A 21793-nucleotide genomic window follows, 5' to 3' on the forward strand; every position below is an offset into this window, starting at 1 on the left:
CAATAATAATAATTATAAGAGTAATAATAATCCGTAGTATACTCATATAGTATGTGTGTATTTAATATATGTAGTTTTTTTGTTTTTCTTGTTTGCATTTTTTTGTTTCCATACTTTTCATATTTGAAGTATATTTATATTAATTTTTAAATTAATAAATCTATGTGAATTTAATTTCTTTCGCTTGAAAAAAATTCTATATTTATTCAGTATGCTTTTGTATTTTTCTTTTTTTTATTCCCCATCGTTTTGTTTGCGGTTCAATCAAGGATGCATCATCTCATAACGGCTGTATGTCCTCAGATATTCGGTTGTATCTTTTTGTTAGTCAACAAAATCGAATAAAGTTCCTGTCGGGCATATAGGTGTTTGTTTAGGTGTAGGTGTATGTGTGTATATGTGGTAAATATATATCTCGCAATTTGTTGTATCAAATAACTTAAACAAACATCTCCACATATTCTTATTACGCATTTACTCATTATTTGCTTGCAGCTAAAACATTGAAAAATAGAAAAAAAGTAGTTTCATGCTTCACTTATATTATCATTTATTTCGTATTTTCATATTCATCATTATATCATCGATAAAGTATATCTTGCAATCGGGGTTTTTGTGTTTCTGTGTGGGATTATGCGTGGATTGCTCTTTAAACGGTTCTCTAAGCATTTATGTATATATCATCTCAAGCAACGTTTTCTTTTTTCGTTCTCCTCTAGAATTTTACAAAGCAATTGCATGACGACCACCACTCACACCTTTGACTTGTGTTCCGGGTCCGGGTCCTCGGATTTCGATTTCACTCGTGCCTACTGGTGGTGCGACCCTGGATCAGGCAAGATGGGGTTTTGGGCTGATCAAGTGTTTTTACATATCTTCTTCGTTAGTTTAGTTTTCGCTCGCGTTCATCAGGGATCGAAATAAAAGTTTGTGTATCTCATATATGCTATTCGCTAGTATATATTTTAGATAGGTATATATTTTATGTACGTCTATGAGCAGTGTCGGAAAAGCATCAAAGATGGCAAGCAAGCGCCGCTTCGTCGTCTCGTCATCTTCATTATCATCATCATTATCTTCACCATCGTATCATATATCGTTTAGTTCTCGTAAATGGAATATTAAAACGTTACTCGACCATTATGTTATTGATGTTTTACTTAGTTATTTAAGCAATTTCAATTTCTACTAACTACATTTTTCGGGTTATCGACCAAGGGTTTCATTCACTTCCGACCATAAGAACACCAAGCTCTGCAGCAGCTCCGTCTCGGATGTTTCGCTCGGATTGGTTTTGGTATCTTTGAGTTTGGGAGTAGTTAATGGTATGTATACGTTGTAAAGTTGAATTAAGTAATTATCTGTCGATTGTGGTTTTTCGTTTCGTACTTTTTGCGATTCATAGCGTATGCATATGCGTTTTCATAGCTTTGTTCTAGTTTCCGGTTTCGTTAGCTTCTTGTTGTTTAGTGCGGTTTGGTTTTTATCGGGGACAAAACAGGGGGATAGAGAATAGTGCGCGCCTAGAATTTACAGTTTCGACATTCATTTGTTGCCTTTATTAATGTTATTAAATATATATAGATGTATTTATGTATAAGTGTTGTAATAAAAGTTTGTGTGTACTTTAACTTTAGCTGGCGCTAAACATTTCAATTTAATGTTTCATTCATAAGACTGACTTCTATCTTAACATAAATGTATTTGTGTATGTATGGGTGTGTGTTTGTTGTGTGCGGGGGAGGGGGTTAGTGCATGTATATGTTGTGTGTGAAGAAGATTTACTTTTCGTTTCGTTTTCCCTCTAGCTGAACACACAAAAAGCTACCACTAACTTCATGCTTCTTCAAAAAATATCAATACATTTAAAAATAAATAATATATATTGGCCCCAGTTGCCTGGGCACCAGTTTCGAACATGTTTTCTTCTAGCATTTAGCTTTTTATCATTTTTGCATTTCTTTTGCGTTTTTATATGTTTCTGGTTAAATTTCATGTTTTGCCTGCGAAGTTAAATAATTACCCAAATTCAAAAGTTTTTAAATTGATAAACTAAAGAACAAAGCCATGTTGCAATTTTCCATCATGCTGTTAATTGGTTTCCACAAAGGTTGGCAGGCGGCAGTTAGAAGATTTAGGATTGGGGAGAAGAAGCCGAGAATCCGAATAGAAAACGTAGAAATTCAACAAATATTATTTCGCTTTGCATTTTCAAATCAGTGAGGTGCTTGTGGTGTTACGGCTGCTACTGAAGTTGACATTTCTGCTAGGTCCTGGTAATTTTTGAGTAGGAGTTCTCTCAGCCATAGCTGCTCGATTCAGGCATCGAAGAGATCCTCCTTCTGAGTTTCGCTGGCACATCAGTTGGACCAGTTGGTGGTATAGTTGGTCCAGGGCATCTGTATAAAACGGAAAACATTGCGTAAGTGATATGGATTTTCTAACCAACCTAATATCTATTGTTCAAAATAGGAAGTGTTAACTCACGTGTTTGTCGTGGTGATCCCACACCTCCATCTTGTCCGGCATGTGTGCGGAAATGTCAACCGCTCCAGGAGCGCCCACAAAATGCTGGTAGCCATAGGAGGGCATCAAGTTGACGTGCTGTTGCTGCTGCTGGCTCATATTTGGAGGTGCCTGCATGTTGTGGTAATCCATGGGCATCTGAATATATTGGTAATAATTAAAAATTAAATAAAACTAATCTTGAAAAGCCATTTCATCAATTGTATCTTACATTCATTGGCTCATGCTGCTGCTGCTGCGGATAGGGTCCATTGTTGTAGGCCCTGTATTGCTGCTGCTGCGGCTGCTGCTTCAGCCAGTTGAGCGGTTGTTGCTGCTGCTGCGACTGCGGCGGAGGAGGCGGCTGCTGCAAGCCCGGTGGCTGAGCCTTTGGCTCATGTGCCCATGGGGGCAACACACTGGCAAGAGCATCTTCCATGCTAAGTGTCGAGGCTCCCACGTTAAAGTTGTTGTACTTCCATGATGCGGCTCGCTCGGTACCAATGGGGCGCGGCATCTTGCGAATGTCGTCGTGATTGGGCGACATTGCCGATGGTGAGCCCATGCCCGCCATTCCGCCGGCTCCATTCTCCAGGTGAAGCATGTCGCGGCCGGTGTAAGAAGGATATTCAAGAGCGCCGCCATACCAACGCTGTGCAGCTGCTCCTCCCGGCTGTCTGGCTCCCGCTCCAGGTGGTTGTCTGCCTTGATTTCCCCCAAACATATTCGACTGCGTTCCACCCTGCGGCGGTGGCTGTGGTGGCTTGGTGTTGCCTTGCGGGTAGATGACGCGTTGATTCAGGCGCAGTAAGTTATTACCATCCACGATGTACGATGAGGCCGTGGGATCCATGGGATAGTTCAGCTGCTGCTGTTGTTGCTGCTGTGAGGCTCCCACCATCCTTTGCAAATTTTGCAAAGTCTGCAGATTCTGCAAATTCTGCTGCTGGCGATCGATCATCGCCGAGGCGGCGGCAGCAGCTGCGGCCTGGGCAGCCACCGAATTGTTACCGCTTACTGGGTTGGAACCAATCGCTCCAAATGTGGGCGGTGCTCCGGCCTCCGGCGCAGAGATCGGCATGGGCACATGACGCTGGATGGGAACTGTGGCCGTGGGCGGTTTAATAACGCCTGGTGAATGGGCCGGAGCCGTCTCACCCAATCCTTGCGTTCCATTGATGGAGGGCTGGCCCACTGGGGGATTTCCCTCGTTGGCCGACACCATTGGTGATCTGGCTGGCGCTGTTGCAGGCCCTCCCGGTCCACTGGTAATGATGTTAAGAGCCTGTTGGCTAGATTGCGGTTGCTGTTGCTGCTGCTGGATCACATTACCCACTGGAGGCGAGGTGGAGTGATTCGACGAGGCCTTGGAACTGCCCACGGGCGAGCTGAGGATGTTGCGATTGTATCCTGGTGCCTTGGAAGCATCCGCTTGCGGCAGACCATCGCCCACAGCTCCAGCTCCACCGCCGATGCCTGGATCGCCCAACTTGCCCCACTGCGACTGCTGATAGTCACTGAACAGGGAATATGCGCTAGACAACTTCGCTGCCAGCTGGGCACTGAAGCTATCGCTGGTGGTGTTTGCTGCACTGGCGGCCATCAGATCGTTGAGCAGGTTTGTATTGATCACGAGATTTTGCTGGGACGTCTGTGGTTGCTGTTGCTGGGTTGGCTGTTGTGGCTGCTGCTGCTGAGGCGCTTGTTGTGGCTGCTGCTGCTGTTGTTGCGGCTGCGGTTGTTGTTGTGGCGGCTGTGGGCCAGGAACTGGTGTTGGCTGGGGTAGTTGCTGTTGTTGCTGCTGCTGCGGTTGATGCTGTTGCTGGGCTTGGATGGGAGATCCAACTCGCTTACTGGGCGGTGCAATGGGGGCAATGGGTTTCACATTGCTGTTGGTGGTGGCTGCTGCTCCTGCTGCGGCGGCTGCATTCACAGCGGCCACATCCGCTACATTAAAGGTGCCAATTGGTCCAGCCAATATGTTGCTGTTGCTACTGTTGCCACTTACACTTCCGAGCTGGGCAACATTGGAAGCCGCCGTTGCGGCCGACCCTCCTTGGCCAGCAACAGGCTTGCCCCGTCCAAATGGTGCCACCACGCCACTGCTGCGTCCACCGGCAGAGCTGATCACGGCAGACGTAGCACCACCCTCAGCCTTTTTGGGTGAGGACTGTGCAATAGCCGCTGCCTTTGCGAAGTTTTGTGCCCCCGGTGCCACAGTCGATGATTTACCCAAAGTGGTACTGCTCTTCTGTGCTGCTGGCAGGGATTTCGATGAGCTTTCTGCCTTGCTCTTGGGCACGCCATTTGAGGAAGCGCCTCCAGAGCTGCGACCAGGCTGTTGTTGGCCAAGATAGCTACCGCCACCCCTGCCGTTTCGGGAACCCGATCCACTCGAGGCCGACACCTTGGTGCTGCTGCCGTTAGACTTCACCGACGCTGATGACCGTCCACTTGGGCCCTTCACTGACTGCAGCTGCTGCTGCTGCTGCTTGTGCGCATTACTGTACGCAGCTCCCGCCGGTGTAGTAGAGCTGGCAGACGAGCTGGACGAAGTGGAGGTGGTGGACGCAGCTGAAGAAAAGGTGTACGCGTTCACACCGGCAGCGGTGCGATTATCCCACGTTCCAACGGACATTGGGGCGCTGGCCCCGCCACTAGACGCCTGCTTAATACTGCTGTTAATCCTTGGCAGCATTTGCAATATGTCCACATCAGGATCCTTGATCAGTGCCAAAATGAGCATATGTGCCTGTTTTGTAGCATCGGTTAAGCCCTTGATCGTGATGCAACGCTCCGATTGGTTCTTGCCCTGTTTCTCCACCTCGATGTGAGCACCAGTGGTGGCGCGAATAGCGTTAATGTTGCTTCCACCTCGTCCAATCACCCGGGAGATGGCATTTACGGGCACTTGCACCTTCTTGCAGGTCATCTCGGGTACCGAAGACGTTGCGGTAGTGGCGCTTGTGGCCAGAGAGCTTGAGCTGTTGCTGGAGCTGCTGCCTAGGTGATGGTGCGGATGGTGCTGCACGCTGGTGGCCGAACTGGTGGCTGTCACAGGCAGAGGTGCTCCACTCGCTCCCACCGCTGTGGTCTGCTGGGCGCTGCTCTTGCGGACTACTTCCTTCCAACCATCGACTTCGGTGCGCTTCGCGGGATTCAAACTGGTGGCACTCGCGGCTTGTGACACTGGCTTTGCAACTTCCTTGCGGGTAGTAGTATTGGCGCTACTGGTGTTGGTAGCGGTGCTGCTGTTTATGTTGCTCGCAGACTCGCTGCTCTGCAGTTTGCTGGAGCTACTGGGTTGCTGCTTGGCTGGCAGTGCAACCTCCTTGGGCGCAAGGTTCTCCTTCTCACGCTTGTTGCTGCTGCTGGACGAGCTGTTCTTCTCCTCCTTCTTCTTGAGAGAGGGTTCCTCCTTTTTCACATCGAGCTGCCGCTTAAGAGGGGCAGCCTGTTGTGCGGCAGGAGGTTGCTTTACAACTTCGACTGCGGGTTGCTTTTTCACAGAGATGCCCTTGAGGACGGTATTCGATGTGACTACTGGAGGAGTTGGTGTTGGAACTGGTTCCACCGATACCACCACCTTGTTTTTCGGCTGCTTCTTGTTCTTCTTTCCCTGGTTGTTGTTGGACACGGAATTGGCTGCCGCCTCCGCAGCCTGAGCGGATTGACTGCCACCCAAGCGCGCACCTTTGGTGTCTCCGCTGGAGCACGAGCCCTGATCGATGCCAGAGTCTCCCTCCTCGCGGGCGGCGGCCGGCGCTGCCTCCTCATCTTCATCGTCCTTGTCGGAATCATCATCCTTGTCACTGGCGTCATCGTCATCGCCTTGCATATCGTCTCCGCCAGCACCATTACCCTGTTGTTGACGGCGCTTCTCCTCTTTCTTCTCCATCTTCTTCTTCTTCTTGCGCTCACGACGACGGGCGGCGGCTGCCTTGCGGCTCTCCTCGCGAGTCCGCTCCAGATCCAGCTCCTCCAATAGGATCGATGCATTCTTGTTGGCCTTGACGGCCTGGGCCTCTTTGGCGCTACGCAGGATCTTCATGCAGTCAAAGCACTTGTCTATCAGCTCCTTATCACTTATGGTACCAATGAAGCGAATCATCTCCTGGTCAGAGGGAAACTGCGACACATACTGCACCATCCACTTCACAATCTTGGTGTGCCCCTTGCGGAAGGCAGCCATCAGACAGGAAACGCGTCGATTATCCTGTGAGTCTATGTCTGCATTGTGATCGTACAGAAGCTCCACCACACTGAGGTGGCCACCATGGGCAGCTAGCCAGAGTGGAGAGTTACCTTTCTTATTCTTCACCTCTACGCTGGCATTGCGAGACAGAAGGAGCTCCACGAACTTTTGATGGCCCTTGTCGGCGGCAATTGTTAAAGCAGTGTCCCTGGACGTCGGCACTGGAGCAGCATTCACGTCCGCGCCCTTGTCCAGCAGAACGCGACCAACCTCAATGTAACCGCCTGAAGCGGCTTCCATAAGCGGTGTCAGACCCGTCTTAGCTCGATGCTCCACATTGGCGCGTCGGTCGAGCAGCAGACTTACGACCTCGTGTCTGCCCTGGAAGCAAGCTAAAGTCAGGGCCGTATTGCGATTCGTTTCGATCTGGGCATTTATGTCGGATCCCTGATCCAAAAGCAACTTTACGGCCGGCGTATGACCATTCATGGCGGCTAGCATAAGCGGTGAAATGCCCAACTTGCTGCCCGTTCGCGAGTTGATCTCTGCTCCATGACTAAGCAACAGTTTAATGATGTTTACATAGCCCCCACTGGCTGCCAAGCTCAGTGGAGTGTAGTCAGATACATTGCGGTGCTCTTTGTTGGCGCCAACGCTAAGCAGAAGTTCCACCACCTCGTATCGGCCGCCAGAACAAGCCAGCGACAACGGAGTATCCTTGGTACGCTCTGATTGAGCCTCCAGCTCAGCGCTGTGCTTGAGCAGAATGTCCACGACTTTGTCGTGGCCAGCGGTGGCGGCTAGGATAAGCGGTGTGAATCCCTTCTTATCGCGGTGCTCGATGTTTGCTCCCCGATTGATCAGCAGTTCCACCAGTTCTTCATGACCGCCGGCACACGCCAAGGTTAGCGCCGTATCGTGGTTAGATTCCGTCTCCGAATCTATCTCGATAGTTTTGTCCACACTCACGGTGGTCGCAACGGCTAGCTGGTTCTGCAGTTGGGCTTGTTGCTGGGCTGTGGCGACCTGCGGCTGTTGATGCTGGTTGGTGTTCACTGCGAGGGAAATTAGATTAAATTAATACAATTTGATGAAATAAAACATATGAGCTTAAGCATATAAGATTTCAATTATGAACGGGAAAACCCACCTTGACTGCCGGCTGGTGTCTGGCGCACCACGCAACGACGATCCTTGCGCGACTGCTTGTCAATGGCCTTTTTGGCAATGCCGCCGGGCATCGACTTGGTGGCGCTCACACCGCTACTGGGCGTGGGAGTAGGCGTGCCCATCGGCCAAATGGAGAGCTCGTTTTGTTGCATTTGCTGTTGCTGGGAGGCCTGAAGAGCGAATTGTGTATATCCAACAGCAGGCTGCGGCACTACAACAGAAGCAGGATGCGTCTGCGTGGCCACCTAGAAAATTATGTTTAGTGAATAAGACATCACTGAATTCTTTTGAGTTTAATTAACATACCTGATGCTGGACACAGGTGGGTGGACACGGCGGCGGATGCAGGTTAAAGTGCTTTTGCTTGAGAGGAAGTGCCTGAACACCCACAACAGGAGCTCCTGCCGGCACCTGGCCGCTTCGCTGAAGCAATAGCTCTTGAGCCACCTGCTCTAACTCACTCTGGGTGGGCGGACGCTGACCGCCAGTTCGATGCTGAAAGAGATGCGCCTGCTCAGCATGTAACTGCTGCTGTTGCTGTTCGGTAAGAGGCTCTCCAACGGCCTGTTGTTGCTGAGCCTGATGCTGAGTCATGTTTGGTGGCAACTGGAAGAGCAACTGCACTGGCGGAGCATTCTTGTCGCCGCTCTCCACGTTGTAAACGAAGTTGGTTGCAGGCTGCTGCTGATGCTGGGCAGCCACAGCTTTAATGATGCGCGCGTTGGAGTACTGCTGAAGCTGCTGCTTAAGTTCTGGATCGTTTTCCAGGGCAAGCTGTTGGTGTTGCTGAAAATCGGCTGCATTGGGCAAAGCTTGGTGGTGAAGCTGCTGCTGCTGTTCATCCGTAAAGGGCAGTAAGGAGAGGTGAGGAGAAGGTGTTTGCTGGTGTTGCTAAAAAGAAAAGTAAATTATGTTTGAACAATCTGAATTCTGGAGCAAGGACAAATGTAACCAACCTGCAGGTGCATTTCCTCAGCATCGAGTAGTCGCTGCTCTAGTTGGATGTTTTGCTGCATGGGATAGTCGAGGAGGACAAGATTTGCCTGTCGCTGGGCATCCTGCGGAACATCGCCTGGGTTAATGAGACCCGGCGACCTTACCACGCCCACCAACTGCTCCTGACCAGTCCACTTGGCTGTAGACTGCGCCCAGTTGCCAGCAAATCGACCCTTGCACATCTGATTGAGGCTAAACTCGGCCAGCTCGGGATAGTTCAGGCTACTTGCCAATTCCTAAAACAAAGGGGTAATATATGGTTATTATATGCAATTAATGCTTAACACAACAAATCAATTAACTTGCCTGGAATATGTCCTCCATTTCGCCATCATTGGCAAAGTGCTCCAAACCCGAATATAGCTCACTTGCGCTAGCACTGCCATCATCTTCTGCAAACAGAGATTGTGGTAATCAAATTAGAAACTAAATATCACAAATATCCGTTTGTGATCTTACCGCATTGCTGGTCTCCCTCTCCATGCTGCTGCTTCTGGTGGACTGCAGCCGCTTTGGCGTGCGCAGCTGCCGCGGAGGCTGCGGCCAACTGCTGCTGGAGTACGCTGTTCAGAGCCGCGTTGCTGCTGGCCGCTGCTTTGAGATTGCTTATTTGGGGCAGGACATGAACCAGCTCCGAGTTGGTAAGTTCAGGCGGGAAGTCGCACAGTGTCTGCGAGGTCAGGATTAGGTTCTCTAACCGAGTGGCCATTTTGCGCTGTTTTAATGGCAACGAACTGGCACCGCTTTTGGAATTGTTATTATTGTTGCCAGTTCCTTGGTCGCTGTCAGGCTCGTCCAAGAAGAACTCGTCATCGTCCGCATCATCCTCTTCATCCTCGCCATCTCCACCACCTTCGTCCTCGTCGATGTAGTCTACCTCACCATCGTTGTCCACCTCCGCATCTTCGTCATCATAGTTCAGCTTATCGATCTCGCCGCTGTTCGTATCCTGCTCTTCATCGTCATCATCCTCCTCCTCGTCATCCTCCTCTTCCTCAACAATTATGCCATCTTCCCTTAGAGCGGCGGCCAATTCAATTGGCTCCGGGGGCAGGGTGTTTTCCTCGCCATCTGCCCCAGCACCCTCTGCGTCATCCTCGCATTCGCTCTCAAGTCCCGAACTAATCTCATCCTGATCCTTGTTAACAGCAGCCACTGCAGCAGCTGCTGCTGCGGCCGAGCAGAGCGTGGCCAAATTCTTCATTTCGGCCCGAGGCTCCGATCCGAGACGATCTGCTTCTGTCGGTGAGGACATGGTAGTCTCCTCCATTTCCGGCGGAGTCTCAGTGGGCGACTTTGGCTGATCACCGAAGAAATTGTGCACTCCTACCATATGCCAGCCGTCCTTGAAGAAGTTCAACTGGGGTGTTTTAAGAGCCAGGTCTTTTCTGGCCCTTGACCCATGTAACGCCGTCTGCAACATGCCACGGAAATCCTCCATGGCCGTCTTGCGCTGCAGACCTACATCCATGGACTGCTGTTGCAGCTGCTGATCGACATAGTTGCCGCTGCCAGTGGGCGAAGGGAGTGGAGAAGCCGGAGAAATAGAGTAGGCCATGTTCGCGGATGATGCCGCTGCTGCGGCTGCAGCCGCTGCATTGTCCAGTCCAGCAACGCGCTGGTGATGCAGTTGAAGTTGCTGCTGAAGCTGGAGATGCGGATGCTGCAAGTGCTGCAAATGCTGCGTATACAAAAAAGAGTTGGGTCATTTGGATGGATAAAATAATTAAGCGTTGGCTAAACATACCAGGTTATTATAGATGGAGACCATTGGGTTCTGCTGCAAATTCGGCAACACTTGCTGGGCGTGCTGGGCGGCCGCTGCTGCTGCCGCCGCCTCTGCTGCTGCGGCTGCTGCTGCTGCTGCCGCTTGCTTCCGGTTGTTCTTGTTGGTGGCCTTCACCTTGGGCCTGTCGCTTATAGCTGTGCTCTGCAGTACTTCCGAGGAATGGGTTATTGCTCCGCTGGAGTTTCGCTGTAAGTAACAAGGCAGTTTGTATAGAGATTATTCTACAAATAGGACAATTGGACTTACCGCTGGGATCTGTGCGCAGACACTATTGTCCAGTGCTGACGGTACGGGCTGATTGTTGTCGGCTCCTGATTGTAAGGATTAATACAAAGAATTAGATAACCTTTAAAAAACATTAGGTTGCGTTTTAGCTCACCTTTAAGGGCTAGCTCGTTTGGGTCACTGCTGCTGCTCTCCGGCGGCAGTTCACCCTTCTTCAGCTCCGGCATAAAGCCGCGTCGGCGCTGCAAGCGTGGATCCTCTCCAGCACATGCAAACTGTGGGGTCTTTCCATCCTCACCCAAAGGCTGCGTGCGCACCTGCTCGCCGTGCTGTTGCTGTTCCAGCGGGCAGTCGATGAACTCCACTACCTCGCCAGTTTTCAACGCTCGATGGCGGTTGGGAAGCATGGCCTTCAACTTGGGCTGACCTGGCTGAAGTTGCTGCTGCTGTTGCATTACAGGCTGCTGGCAAACGGTGTGAAAGAGTACAGGTGGAGCGGGCGGTGCCTTTTGCGGCGGCTGCAGAGAATTAATGTGCTCCATGTCCAGGTCGAAGTGCTTACATGGCACTAACTGGTGGTGCTGGCCGGCAGCAGGTGGCTGCTGTTGTTGTTGCTGCTGCTGCTGATCAAAGCCCGGCTGCAAATGGAACAATCTCGACTTGGCAATAAGGCCCTCCTGCTGCTGAGCGCCAAGAGTAGTCAGGTCGATTCCTCCGACTTCTCCATACTCCTCCATACCAGTCTCACTGCCCGTGGTGCTGGTTCCAGCTCCCGCACTCATTCCCGCCGTAGCCGTAAGTTGCAGTTCACCGGCATCCAAAAAGTCACCAGTTCCCATTGCCACAATGTTGGAGGATCCGTTGCCGGCACTGCTGAACTGTTGCTGGTGGAAATGTTGCTGGTTGGTTGCACGTGCCGCCTCGGACAACTCATGCAATCCAGGGGGAGCGTTCAGCTGCTGCAACTGATGCTGAAGCTGTTGCTTCATGATCTTTTGACGCATCTGATTTTGACCGGGCTGGGTGGTGGTGGTTGGTGCTGCCTGGTTAACATTCGCAGCCGCTGCCAGTTCCGTAGGCGAAATGTTTGGGTAACGGAAAAGCAGCTCGACCACACGAGTGTGTCCACCCTTGGATGCTTCGATCAACATGGTGCTGTTGTCCTTCAGCTTGTGGAACGGGTCGGCGTTGTTTTTCAATAGCAGCTCCACCACAGACTGATGACCCCCGGCACAGGCCAACGACAGGGCAGTGTGGTCATTACTGGTGGTCTGTTTGTTGACATTGGCGCCCTTTTGAATGAGGAACTTGACAGTGCACAGGTGTCCGGCACGGCAGGCTTTCATTAGTGGCGTTCGCCCGCCCTCGGACTCGTGCTCCAGTTCAGCTCCATACGATAGAAGCACACCGGCCGCATCCGTGTGTCCGTTCTCGCAGGCATGCGTCAAGGCAGTATCGCCCGTCTGCGTCTCTGCATGAACATTGGCCTTCTTCTTCAGCAGGAAGCTTACCAGATCGGTGTGTCCCTCTTGCGAGGCTTCCATGAGCGGTGTGGAGGCACCAAGCTCAAGATTAGCTCCCTCCTTGATCAGGAATGCGGCCACCTCCATGAAGCCACCGCAGCAAGCCAGCGTCAAAGCTGTCTCCTGGGTCTCCTCGGTGGTGGCGTTGATGTTTGCACCCTTGCTGAGCAACAGGGCCACCATCTCCTCGTGTCCCTCGCGAGCGGCCTCCATCAGCGGCGTGTAGCCCTCGTCGTTCACCTCCTCGATGTTGGCTCCCCTCTCGATCAAGAGTGTAGCCAACTCCACGTGACCACCACAGGCGGCCAACGTTAACGGTGACTCGAAAGAATCCGTGGGCATGTTCACCTGGGCACCGGAGTCCAGGAGCAGGCGAGCCACCTCCACATGGCCGTCCATTGAAGCCTCCATTAGGGCAGTGTGCATTTCGTCGGTTTTGTGCTCCTGATCTGCACCTGCCTGGAGCAGGAACCGCACCATGTCCAGGTGACCCTTGTAGCAGGCTAGTGTGAGGGCGCTCTCTTTGAACTCGTTTGAGTGGGTGTTGATGCCGGCTCCATGTTCAAGCAGCACCTAAATGGTTACAAGGATAACAAGCAATTAGCTAAGCAATTACAAAGTAAAAAACCAATACATTACTGCCGAATGCATCAGATAAGATCAAACTAAATCACAGAGCTTGGCATCTTGCCTACACCAATCAGTAACGCGATTCAGGTCGCAGGTGTGCCAACACTCTCAAATCTCGGATTATAATCATTTGTATTGTATTGTATGTATACCGTAAAGTCTAGTGGTTCTCTATATTGATTGTACGGTATATACTGGTATCACTTACTTTGGCTACCTCCACATGGCCTGCGGAAGCCGCTTCCATCAAGGGCGTGTGTCCGTTCTCGTTCTGCTCCTCGACGTTGGCGCCGTGCTTGAGCAGCACCTTCACTACGTCCACCTGACCACCGGCGCAGGCAAACATAAGCGGGGTGTTGCCGGTGGCGCAGTGGGCGTTCACATCGGCGTTGTGGTTGAGCAGCAGTTTGACGATGTCCAGATGACCGGCGGATGCAGCTTCCATTAGGGGCGTAGAGTCCTTTTGCCCTTTGTCCTCCACCTGGGCGGCAGACATGGCCAGCAGAACCTACGACAGACGAAGAATAGATTAGTGATATATGGTCTTGAATAGCCCACGTAATCCCCTATATTTTTTTTTATTTTTTTCGTCTTATTTGATTCTTGCGGAATTGTTTTGTTTGCTGCTAACTAATTCGGGGCTATTTATCGATAAACCAGCTGAGTGGGCAAGCGTGCAGTGGCGGCGTTGCCACGTCGACGAATAGCCCGTGAAATTAGGTGGTTCGTGAAAAAAAAACCGTATTTTTTTTTTTACTAGTTTTGACCAGAATCTATTGCATAGTTTCGGAGAGATTATAACGCAACATACCTGAGCCAATTCGTAGTAGCCTGCAGAGCAAGCCATCGAGAGCAGGGACTCGCCATCATCCGTGGATGCGGCGGCATCGTTCAGGTTCACGTTGCCCTTGCAGAGCAGTCGCTTCACCGTATTGACATCGTTATCCGTGCAGGCGGCCACGAGGGATCTGGAGAAACCACTGCTGCAGCAAAATAGGGGATAGATTGCGAGTAAGTATACAATACATTCCCGGGAAAAAGACGTCAACACTCACTTCTTATCGCGGGGACTGTTGGCGCAGCGCATCTTCGTTAGCGCCTGCTTGGTCTCGTCGATGGCGTGGGTGGCGTGGCGCAGGACAGGAGCCTTCTCGTTGGCCGCGGCCTCGAGTAGGGCGGAGATGTTGCTGGAACGCTTGTTGTTGGCATCCAGCAGGAAGGAACTCACTTCGGGCGCGTCCTCTTCCTCGTCCTCATCGTCGATCTCCTCGTCATCCGCGTCGTTGTCCTGTAGCACATCTGATCATTGGGATAGGCAAGAAATAAGTATAACGTGAAGCAAGCTAGAGAGCATATTACACTTACCTATCTCCTCTTCGTCCTCCTCCTCCTCGCCTTCGGATTCATCAGATTCCTCCGACTCCTCCTCCGTTTCGTCCTCATCCTCGCGCACCTCGCCCTCATGCGGACAGCTATCCGGATCCGATTCGGGAATATCGTCCTGTAGGGGAGAATAATACATTTTGATTCGTTAGATTCTGGCTGCTGTCAAGTCTAACTGATTTCTACTAACAAACTCGAAACTTTTACTGGGGGTGAGTAGAGTAGTAAAAAGTTGCCTACGAATAAATACGAGTAAATTTAGCTGGAAGTTACAAATTAGAGAAGCTATTTAATAGTTGATCAGTAGAGCCCATTCTTGTTGTCTAAGGCCAGCAACAAAGTGGTGTGGTTTAGGTGTGGGTTTAGTCATGTGTGCGAGGAGGAAGCGGAGTAATTGGGTTATAGATCGATCAAGTATTTTGCGTAAATTAATGGTTTAGTAAAACTGGTGGTTTGAAGATTGAGGTACTTTCGTTTGCCTTCAGTTAATGGATTATGTTGGGTTTCTTTTTTGTTTTAATTTTTGGGATGCGGATCGGGAAACGGGTTTATAACGCGAAACTGAAACTTACCAGGAGATCTGGCCTTAAACACAAGAATGCCAATAGGATCTACAAATAAAGAGAAACGAAAGAAACGTGTACATAAATAATAAAAATTAACGCAAGCAGAGAGAGTAGAGTTGAAGACTTTAAGGACTAGTTGAACTACATATATTGTAGAGGTTACAGCGAATTTACATGGACGAATGAATGCAGCAGATAGTCCACGCTGTATCGGAATCTTCGTATCATTGCTTTGGTCAAGTTTTTCAAAAACGTGCTGGAAGTTGAGCGGTAAACCATTGCTGCCTTGTCCATTTGTTCTTCTCAGATGCGTTGGAATTCGTTTACAACGGAAATTTAAAGAGATCTACTTTTTTTTTTTAAATCTAATTCAACATTGACAAACTTCAAATATGACAAGGACTGCATGGCGAGCATAAAAAGTTTTTGAATAATCCTACAAAACAAATGACGTTTAAACAGAGTTGCCAATGCGGGGAAAAAGCGCAGGCAGGGCAGGTTGGCCAAAAATGTAATTATCGATAACAGAGTAGAACGAGAAGAAGACGTAGAGGGAAAACTAGCAAGAAACAGGACAATCCATTTAATGCCTAGTTACTTCTACTTACATTGTTTTCACAAATGCTCGCCTAGATATATAATGGGAAAAACTTTTTTGACCCTGATTTTTACCACATTATCAAGTGGTTTTATTGGGAAGTTTGAAAAGCCGCATGAGTCAGAGAGTGCAGTTCGCACATCGATTTAAATATGGCACGCACACACTCTCACCCTCTTTATAAATGTGTGTGTGTGTGTGTGTGTGCTTACGCCCACGCCTTAAATTATTGAACCAAAAATTAAAATAGGGGAAAAGACATTGCTGAAAAATATTGCCGAAATACATTTTCAACACGAGGCCAAGTGCTGTCTGCTTAACCTTTGATGAATGAACAGAGGAACAAAAAGAACATAACCAAGCTGAGGAGCAGAGAGAAACGGCAGCGGAAAGAAAAGAAAAGCAAAGAGAACCTACAACAAAAATTCATCATAAACGAGTTCAACAGCAGCCGTTCGTTTGTTCTCGTTGCTGCGCATTGGTATGCGTGTTGGACCGTGTGTGTGTGTTCGTAAATTTGTGAAAAAGAAAATCAACCATAAAATTTTTGCACGCTACCGCAGAAAATAATCAGCAAATTGTCTCTCTTTCTTGACCAAAAAAGTAAGAAACCCAAAGTTCATTACACTCAAAGTGCGTTATGATTATTATGGCTCTTATTTATTATTGTTTTTTTTAAGTGTTTCACATACGTTTCACTGCTGCAACAACAAAAACAACAGCAGCTAAAAAGAAGCAGATGCCGCGCTGGCGTTGCCAGATCGCCAACGGACATCTTTGTCACGCTGCCCAAAAGAGAATTCGCGAAAGCAGTCGAACAAAAATTATGTACATGTGTAAGCAGCGAGGAAATTAAACTACTAATTTGCGTGGGAGAGGCGGGGTTCAATTGCAAGATCCCACCGATGCAATGACCTTTGATTTTAATTGAGTAGTTGCAGCATAAATGCTTTACCGTTTTTTTTTTTCGTCTTTTAGCTTGCATTTAGCATTTCGCAAATGTGCTAGACAAAGAAATACATAGGCATTTACGCATACTATGGCAAGCCAGCGAACAGTCAAACAGCTGATAAATCATCATTCACCCACACTAACAAGCGAATAGGGCTTGCACACACACACACATGTTCACTCAAACAACAGCCTTCCGGTGTGTATGAGAGAAAGAGAGCGCTGCTGCCCTCACGCTGCAACAACAATTGCGTGTAGCACAAATATGTGCGATCAATGCGATTCCAGGTATTTCCCCACGTAAAAGCGAATATAAGCGAATCTGTGGAGCGGCAAGCGTGTATTTACTTTGAATTATAAATACTTGTTCAGCTACGATAATAAAACACTCGATTATTCTGATAAGCTGTGCCAGTTAAGTGATAACACAACGCCTTTAATCATCTGTCTTAGCCAAATTGCTCCACTAGCAATCAAGATCGGTTTGCTTTTATTTTCTAAGATTTCTGCACTTGAAATGCTGCTATCCGCTATCCTTCTAGGCTATTTGATTATTTGAAAGGAATAAAGCTAGTTTTATGCACTGAGTTCATTGGACTCTCCTGTAACTCTAAGCAACAAAAGATGGTTCCGAGTAATAGATGGGCTTATAAAGATGAGTTAAGTATGTGTTTATGACTAAGTCCGAACAATAACTAGTTCTACTTCTAGAGGCTTCGAGTTACAAGCTTGAAAAGAGTTCCAAATTGTACCAAAATGTCATCTTTCTAAAAGACCGATGGACGTGCAAGACAACTTTAAAGCGAGTACAATACTCTTCAAAAGGAATTAGAGCTGGAAGTTGGACTAGTGTGGCATGGGAGAGAACACTACGTAATGGTTTAAATGCAGGCGCGATGACACCTGGCCCACTCACCTCTGAAACGGACTCCTCCTCCGATTCGGAAAGGTCTGTGGTGACGGGCTGGGGATAGAACTCGGTGTCGGTGTCCGTATCCGGCGTGATGATGTTCTGCAGCGCCGAGGAAATGGCATTCACGATGCCCGCCGACGAGGACAGCGAGGAGGCGGTTGACGACATGGACGAGGTGGCGGAGCGATTGGAGGCGGATGCCGAGGCAGCGGCAGCCGCATCCTTTAGCTTTTGCTTAAGCAGGACAGCGGCATTGGCCACATCAACGGCGGGATTAAGGGCCATTCTGGCCCCGCTTCCCGCTCCACCAGATGATGATCCTCCTGCACCTGATCCGCCGGTAGCAGCGCCAGCGTTGCTATCGGCGGCAGCTGCGGCGGCGCCCATCAGCAGAGTGGTTGCGGCGAATTTCAAATGCGCCGAATCCTTGCTGGTCAAGTTGGGGGTATTACCGGAAACGGGCTGCTGCTGCTGCTGCAAGGCCACCTGCCGCTTCAGGGCGGCCACTGCTGCTCGGGTCTTCTTCGAGGACGAGGAGCTACTACTGGGGGCAGGAGCAGTTGCGATTGCTGCTGTTGCCGCAGCAGTTGCAGTTGCATTTGCAGGAGCGTTGGTTGCAGGCAGTGCTGGGCTGGGCGCCGAGGCCACGGCGGAACGGAACTTGGCGGCACTTCCAGCTCCGGTATTGGCTACCGATGCGGGATTGGCTATTACCGTGGTGCCGCTACCGGCACTGCCACCGCTGCCACTCCCACCGCCTCCGCTGTTGCTGTTCGTTGTTGTTGTGGTGGTTGTGCTGCTGGTGGCCGTGGGCGGTGTGGGCGTGGCCGAGGCCTGACTGCTACTGGTTCCAGACATCTTGGCAGTGTTATTGGTGTTGTTGTTGTTAACTTTCAATCGACTATTGCTGGGTAATGGTGTTGGTGTGTTGGTTAAAACGCCTGATGACTCCGTCGTCAGTGGCTCATTCTTGGCCGACAGGATCTTCCGCCCGCTGTTTTTCAGACTATCATTCGCCAGTAGAGCGGCGGCTATCGATTGTCTGGCGGCAGCGATACGGGGTAAATTATGATTCAACTGTCTGTTGGGCTTTTGATTGTTGGTGGTGTTGTTGTTATTATTATTATTGGAGCCAGAGCCAGAGCCTGCGTTATTCTTGCTGGTTGCTGCTGCTTTCGGTTGATTGGTTGTGGTTTGTTGGTTAAAATACGCCGTGGAGCGCACATTCAAGTCATCGCATTCATGGTTTTTCGCATCATTATTCATTTTACTCTCTCGCTGGAGGTTCTGTGTTGTTGGGGTTATTCTTTTTGATTTACTTTCAATTCGCGCGTCCTTTCGGTCATCAAAAGAGGTAAAGGTATAGAAATTAAAATTTGTTTTGTTTGGGTAAACAGAGAGGTCAGGTCCCAAGTAAATGTCACTCCAAGTGAATTTAACAACTTTGTTGATGTGTTTTTCAAGGGAGGGGGCACGTCGGCGGCGGCGGCACAAAAAACACATCAACAAAAATAGGTTCTTGGGTTATATTGATTTTTGGATATGGTGAGGAATCGGTTTATATATATGCGATGGGCAAAAGAAACTAACACACACATTCGAACACACACACACGCACGCACATGAGCCAGCGGGGTGGCAACGCTGCGCATTCTTTCACTTTGCCTTTGCACACTCGTTCGTCGTACATCGTTCGTTCGCATTTAATTCTCCCATTCCATTCCATTTCCCCTGTCCACTGATTCACATTTTTACACCGAAAATGGTTTAGGTGCAAAGCGAAACAAAAAAATCACACTAAATCACTCAATTTTCCCACGTTTCGTATCGCCAATTTCATTTATTCACGGATACAAGACCAATCGATGCGCAATTAGGACTCGGGGCAACGTGCTTCACTATTTATATAATCGCAGAGGGGAGACGCCGCCGAAACGACCAATCGAAGGTTGCACTTTGCAAGTTTACAAACATTCTAGAACTTGCAATTGCAAGACTTTATTTATAAAACTTTTCGCAGCAGTTTCGACTTCGCCCGAACGAACGAAGAAAAAATCACTTTTCGACTTTGGCGTATGCGTTTCTCGCTTGGTCGATAGCCTCGTCTCTCTCCCGCACACGCGATGCCCCGACGCGGCCAGTCGGACCGCTATTACCGTCCCGCTCACACGCGCAGACGAAGGCAGAAAATAGCTGAGCGACTGAGGGAAAATTTTTTTGCCACTATTCCGATGTCGATTTTCACCAATTAACTGACGTTTGCAGTACAATAAACTAGTACAATGCACGCCCCACACGATCGCCAACAATTTGGTGATATTTGCGCGTATTACCGTTTAAAATTTCTAGCAAATTAATCAATTTTTCAGCAGTGTTAAATTCTCTGTCTATCGTCAGAGTTTCGGATCGCCATATTATTCCCGGATATTGAAAGAAGAGGTAGGACCGTACTGTGTCTTGCGATATGAACTCACATCGATATTTCTCCCTTCACTTTTGTTTCCGGCAAAGTGGTATTTTTGAATGGTCTCATTGCGGTCCCATTGGTTTTTAATTTGTTTACTAACTTTACCTTTGCCTTAAATGAGCGTTCATGTAATGGGGATGTTTTTAATATTGTTTTAAAATTTTGCTTATCCAAAATTGTAAGGTTTTGATTTTCGGTTACATTTACGACCTTGCCATTTTTTATTTGTAACTTTTAATATAAAACAAATTTTCAATTATACAAGTGTGCCCATATAGGAAAAAATGTGCAACGCTAAAATTTTCTTCATTTAAATTCTTAAAAGGTTTTTATTTAAAATGTTTATATAACTGATTTCAATAGCTTAAATATAAACGATTTTCCGCAAACTATTGTGCTTTTATCCTATGAATGCTAATCGGGAAATTCGAGTTGTTGTTTCAATGTTTTCGGGCCGAACCGGGAAAGTCATCGATAGTATCGCGTACATACAGCTTATCGTTCCAGCTCTAATTTTTTTTCCAAACTAACAACACGACGTGTCATTTGCCGGACTCGCAGGAATAAAACAATATTAAAATGCACACGGTGTTAACCCGAGGAAACGCCACGGTGGCATACACGCTGAGCGTTCTGGCCTGCCTCACATTCAGCTGCTTCCTGTCCACCGTCTTTCTGGACTACCGGACCGAGGCAAACATTAAAACGGTCAGAGTGCTGGTGAAGAATGTCCCGGATTACGGAGCGTCCCGGGAGAAGCACGATTTGGGCTTTGTGACCTTCGACCTGCAGACGAATCTCACCGGCGTCTTCAACTGGAACGTGAAACAGCTGTTCTTGTATCTCACCGCCGAGTACCAGACACCGGCCAATCAACTCAACCAGGTGGTACTGTGGGACAAGATCATTCTGCGCGGCGAGAATGCCGTGCTGGACTTTAAGAACATGAACACCAAGTACTATTTCTGGGACGACGGCAATGGCCTGAAGGACAACCGCAACGTCTCGCTATACCTCTCTTGGAACATCATCCCGAACGCCGGACTTCTGCCCTCCGTTCAGGCCACTGGGAAGCATCTGTTCAAGTTCCCGACCGACTATGCCACCTCGTCCATTTAGAGCTTAGGGCTAATGCTAATTAAAGCTGGTTCCGCCCAGGTTCCGTAGCTTGTAGTATCTATCTAATAAAACCCCAAATAAAATATCTTTGTAAAGATTTCGAACTGTTTCCCAGGTGAAAAAACTTTGGATAAATTCGTTAAAAAAAATTTATTTTTGGTCCTTTTTTATAATGACAATTTAATCTATAGTTTTCTATATTTGTTAACCAGCGATTGACTTTAGACTGGAAGGACTTAATTCTCGGTTTTTCGCCTCAAATCGCGGGTTGGTACTGTTACTATCGGAAGGAATCTCTTTGGAGGAGTTTGTAGTTGGGACCAAGAAATTCGTTGCCGCATCTACGATGGGAGAAATCATTTGTGACAAAAGTTGCGCTGAGGTGTTCACGGATACAGCAACAACCAAAATGGCAATAAGAAGCTGTGTAGAATTTAGAAAATATTGAGTTTCGGAACACAGATATTATAGGCAAGAACTACTCACCAACTTTACTGAGGCCATGTTGATATCCGCTGAAGAAATTGAAAACCATACTAAAAGGGTGTAAACCGTCTCCAATATATATATATCTAGTATTCAAGGCCGTATCGAATGAGTTCGTCTCAAAAATGTAAACTGAGTCAAATTGGTTAACATTTTTTACAAGTCTTAGGCAATCGCTTAATTTAAACCAAATTTAAAGACTCACTGACCTTTGAAAATATAATCCTTAAGCAGAAAATTTCGCTCGATGTTGAACCCAACATGTAAAAATACTCTT

At 48.5% G+C, this 21793-nt stretch overlaps 3 protein-coding genes across 7 annotated transcripts; 1 reads left to right on the forward strand and 2 right to left on the reverse strand.

The window, feature by feature from the left end:
• Positions 1-527: 527 nt before the first annotated feature.
• LOC122622661 (ankyrin repeat and KH domain-containing protein mask) lies at positions 528-19903 on the reverse strand. Of its 5 annotated transcripts, none has more exons than XM_043801286.1 (18): positions 19778-19903; positions 17448-18779; positions 14989-15027; positions 14399-14534; positions 14089-14332; positions 13845-14013; positions 13242-13541; positions 11035-12976; positions 10902-10966; positions 10614-10841; positions 9326-10547; positions 9173-9258; positions 8827-9102; positions 8177-8761; positions 7851-8115; positions 2738-7755; positions 2488-2664; positions 528-2399 (listed from the first exon to the last, which is right to left on the reverse strand). In XM_043801286.1, the coding sequence occupies exons 2-18, from the start codon at positions 18708-18710 to the stop codon at positions 2361-2363; spliced, it is 12054 nt and encodes a 4017-aa protein (XP_043657221.1). In that variant the 5' UTR covers positions 18711-18779; positions 19778-19903; the 3' UTR covers positions 528-2360. The 5 variants fall into 5 exon arrangements, with proteins under 5 accessions (XP_043657221.1, XP_043657219.1, XP_043657222.1 ...); XM_043801284.1 differs by having other exon boundaries at positions 13845-14016; XM_043801287.1 differs by lacking the exon at positions 14989-15027 and having other exon boundaries at positions 13845-14016.
• A 516-nt stretch (positions 19904-20419) lies between these two features.
• LOC122620264 (signal peptidase complex subunit 3) lies at positions 20420-21128 on the forward strand. Its single transcript, XM_043797643.1, has one exon. It carries the CDS (start codon positions 20491-20493, stop codon positions 21028-21030), a length of 540 nt encoding a protein of 179 aa, XP_043653578.1. The 5' UTR covers positions 20420-20490; the 3' UTR covers positions 21031-21128.
• Positions 21129-21165: 37 nt separating this feature from the next.
• Positions 21166-21610, reverse strand: LOC122620265 (accessory gland-specific peptide 95EF). The gene is made up of 2 exons (XM_043797644.1): positions 21517-21610; positions 21166-21453 (listed from the first exon to the last, which is right to left on the reverse strand). The coding sequence occupies exons 1-2, from the start codon at positions 21532-21534 to the stop codon at positions 21235-21237; spliced, it is 237 nt and encodes a 78-aa protein (XP_043653579.1). The 5' UTR covers positions 21535-21610; the 3' UTR covers positions 21166-21234.
• Positions 21611-21793: the final 183 nt, after the last annotated feature.

Source organism: Drosophila teissieri, chromosome 3R, assembly GCF_016746235.2.
Source record: "Drosophila teissieri strain GT53w chromosome 3R, Prin_Dtei_1.1, whole genome shotgun sequence".
Classification (NCBI taxonomy): domain Eukaryota; kingdom Metazoa; phylum Arthropoda; class Insecta; order Diptera; family Drosophilidae; genus Drosophila; species Drosophila teissieri.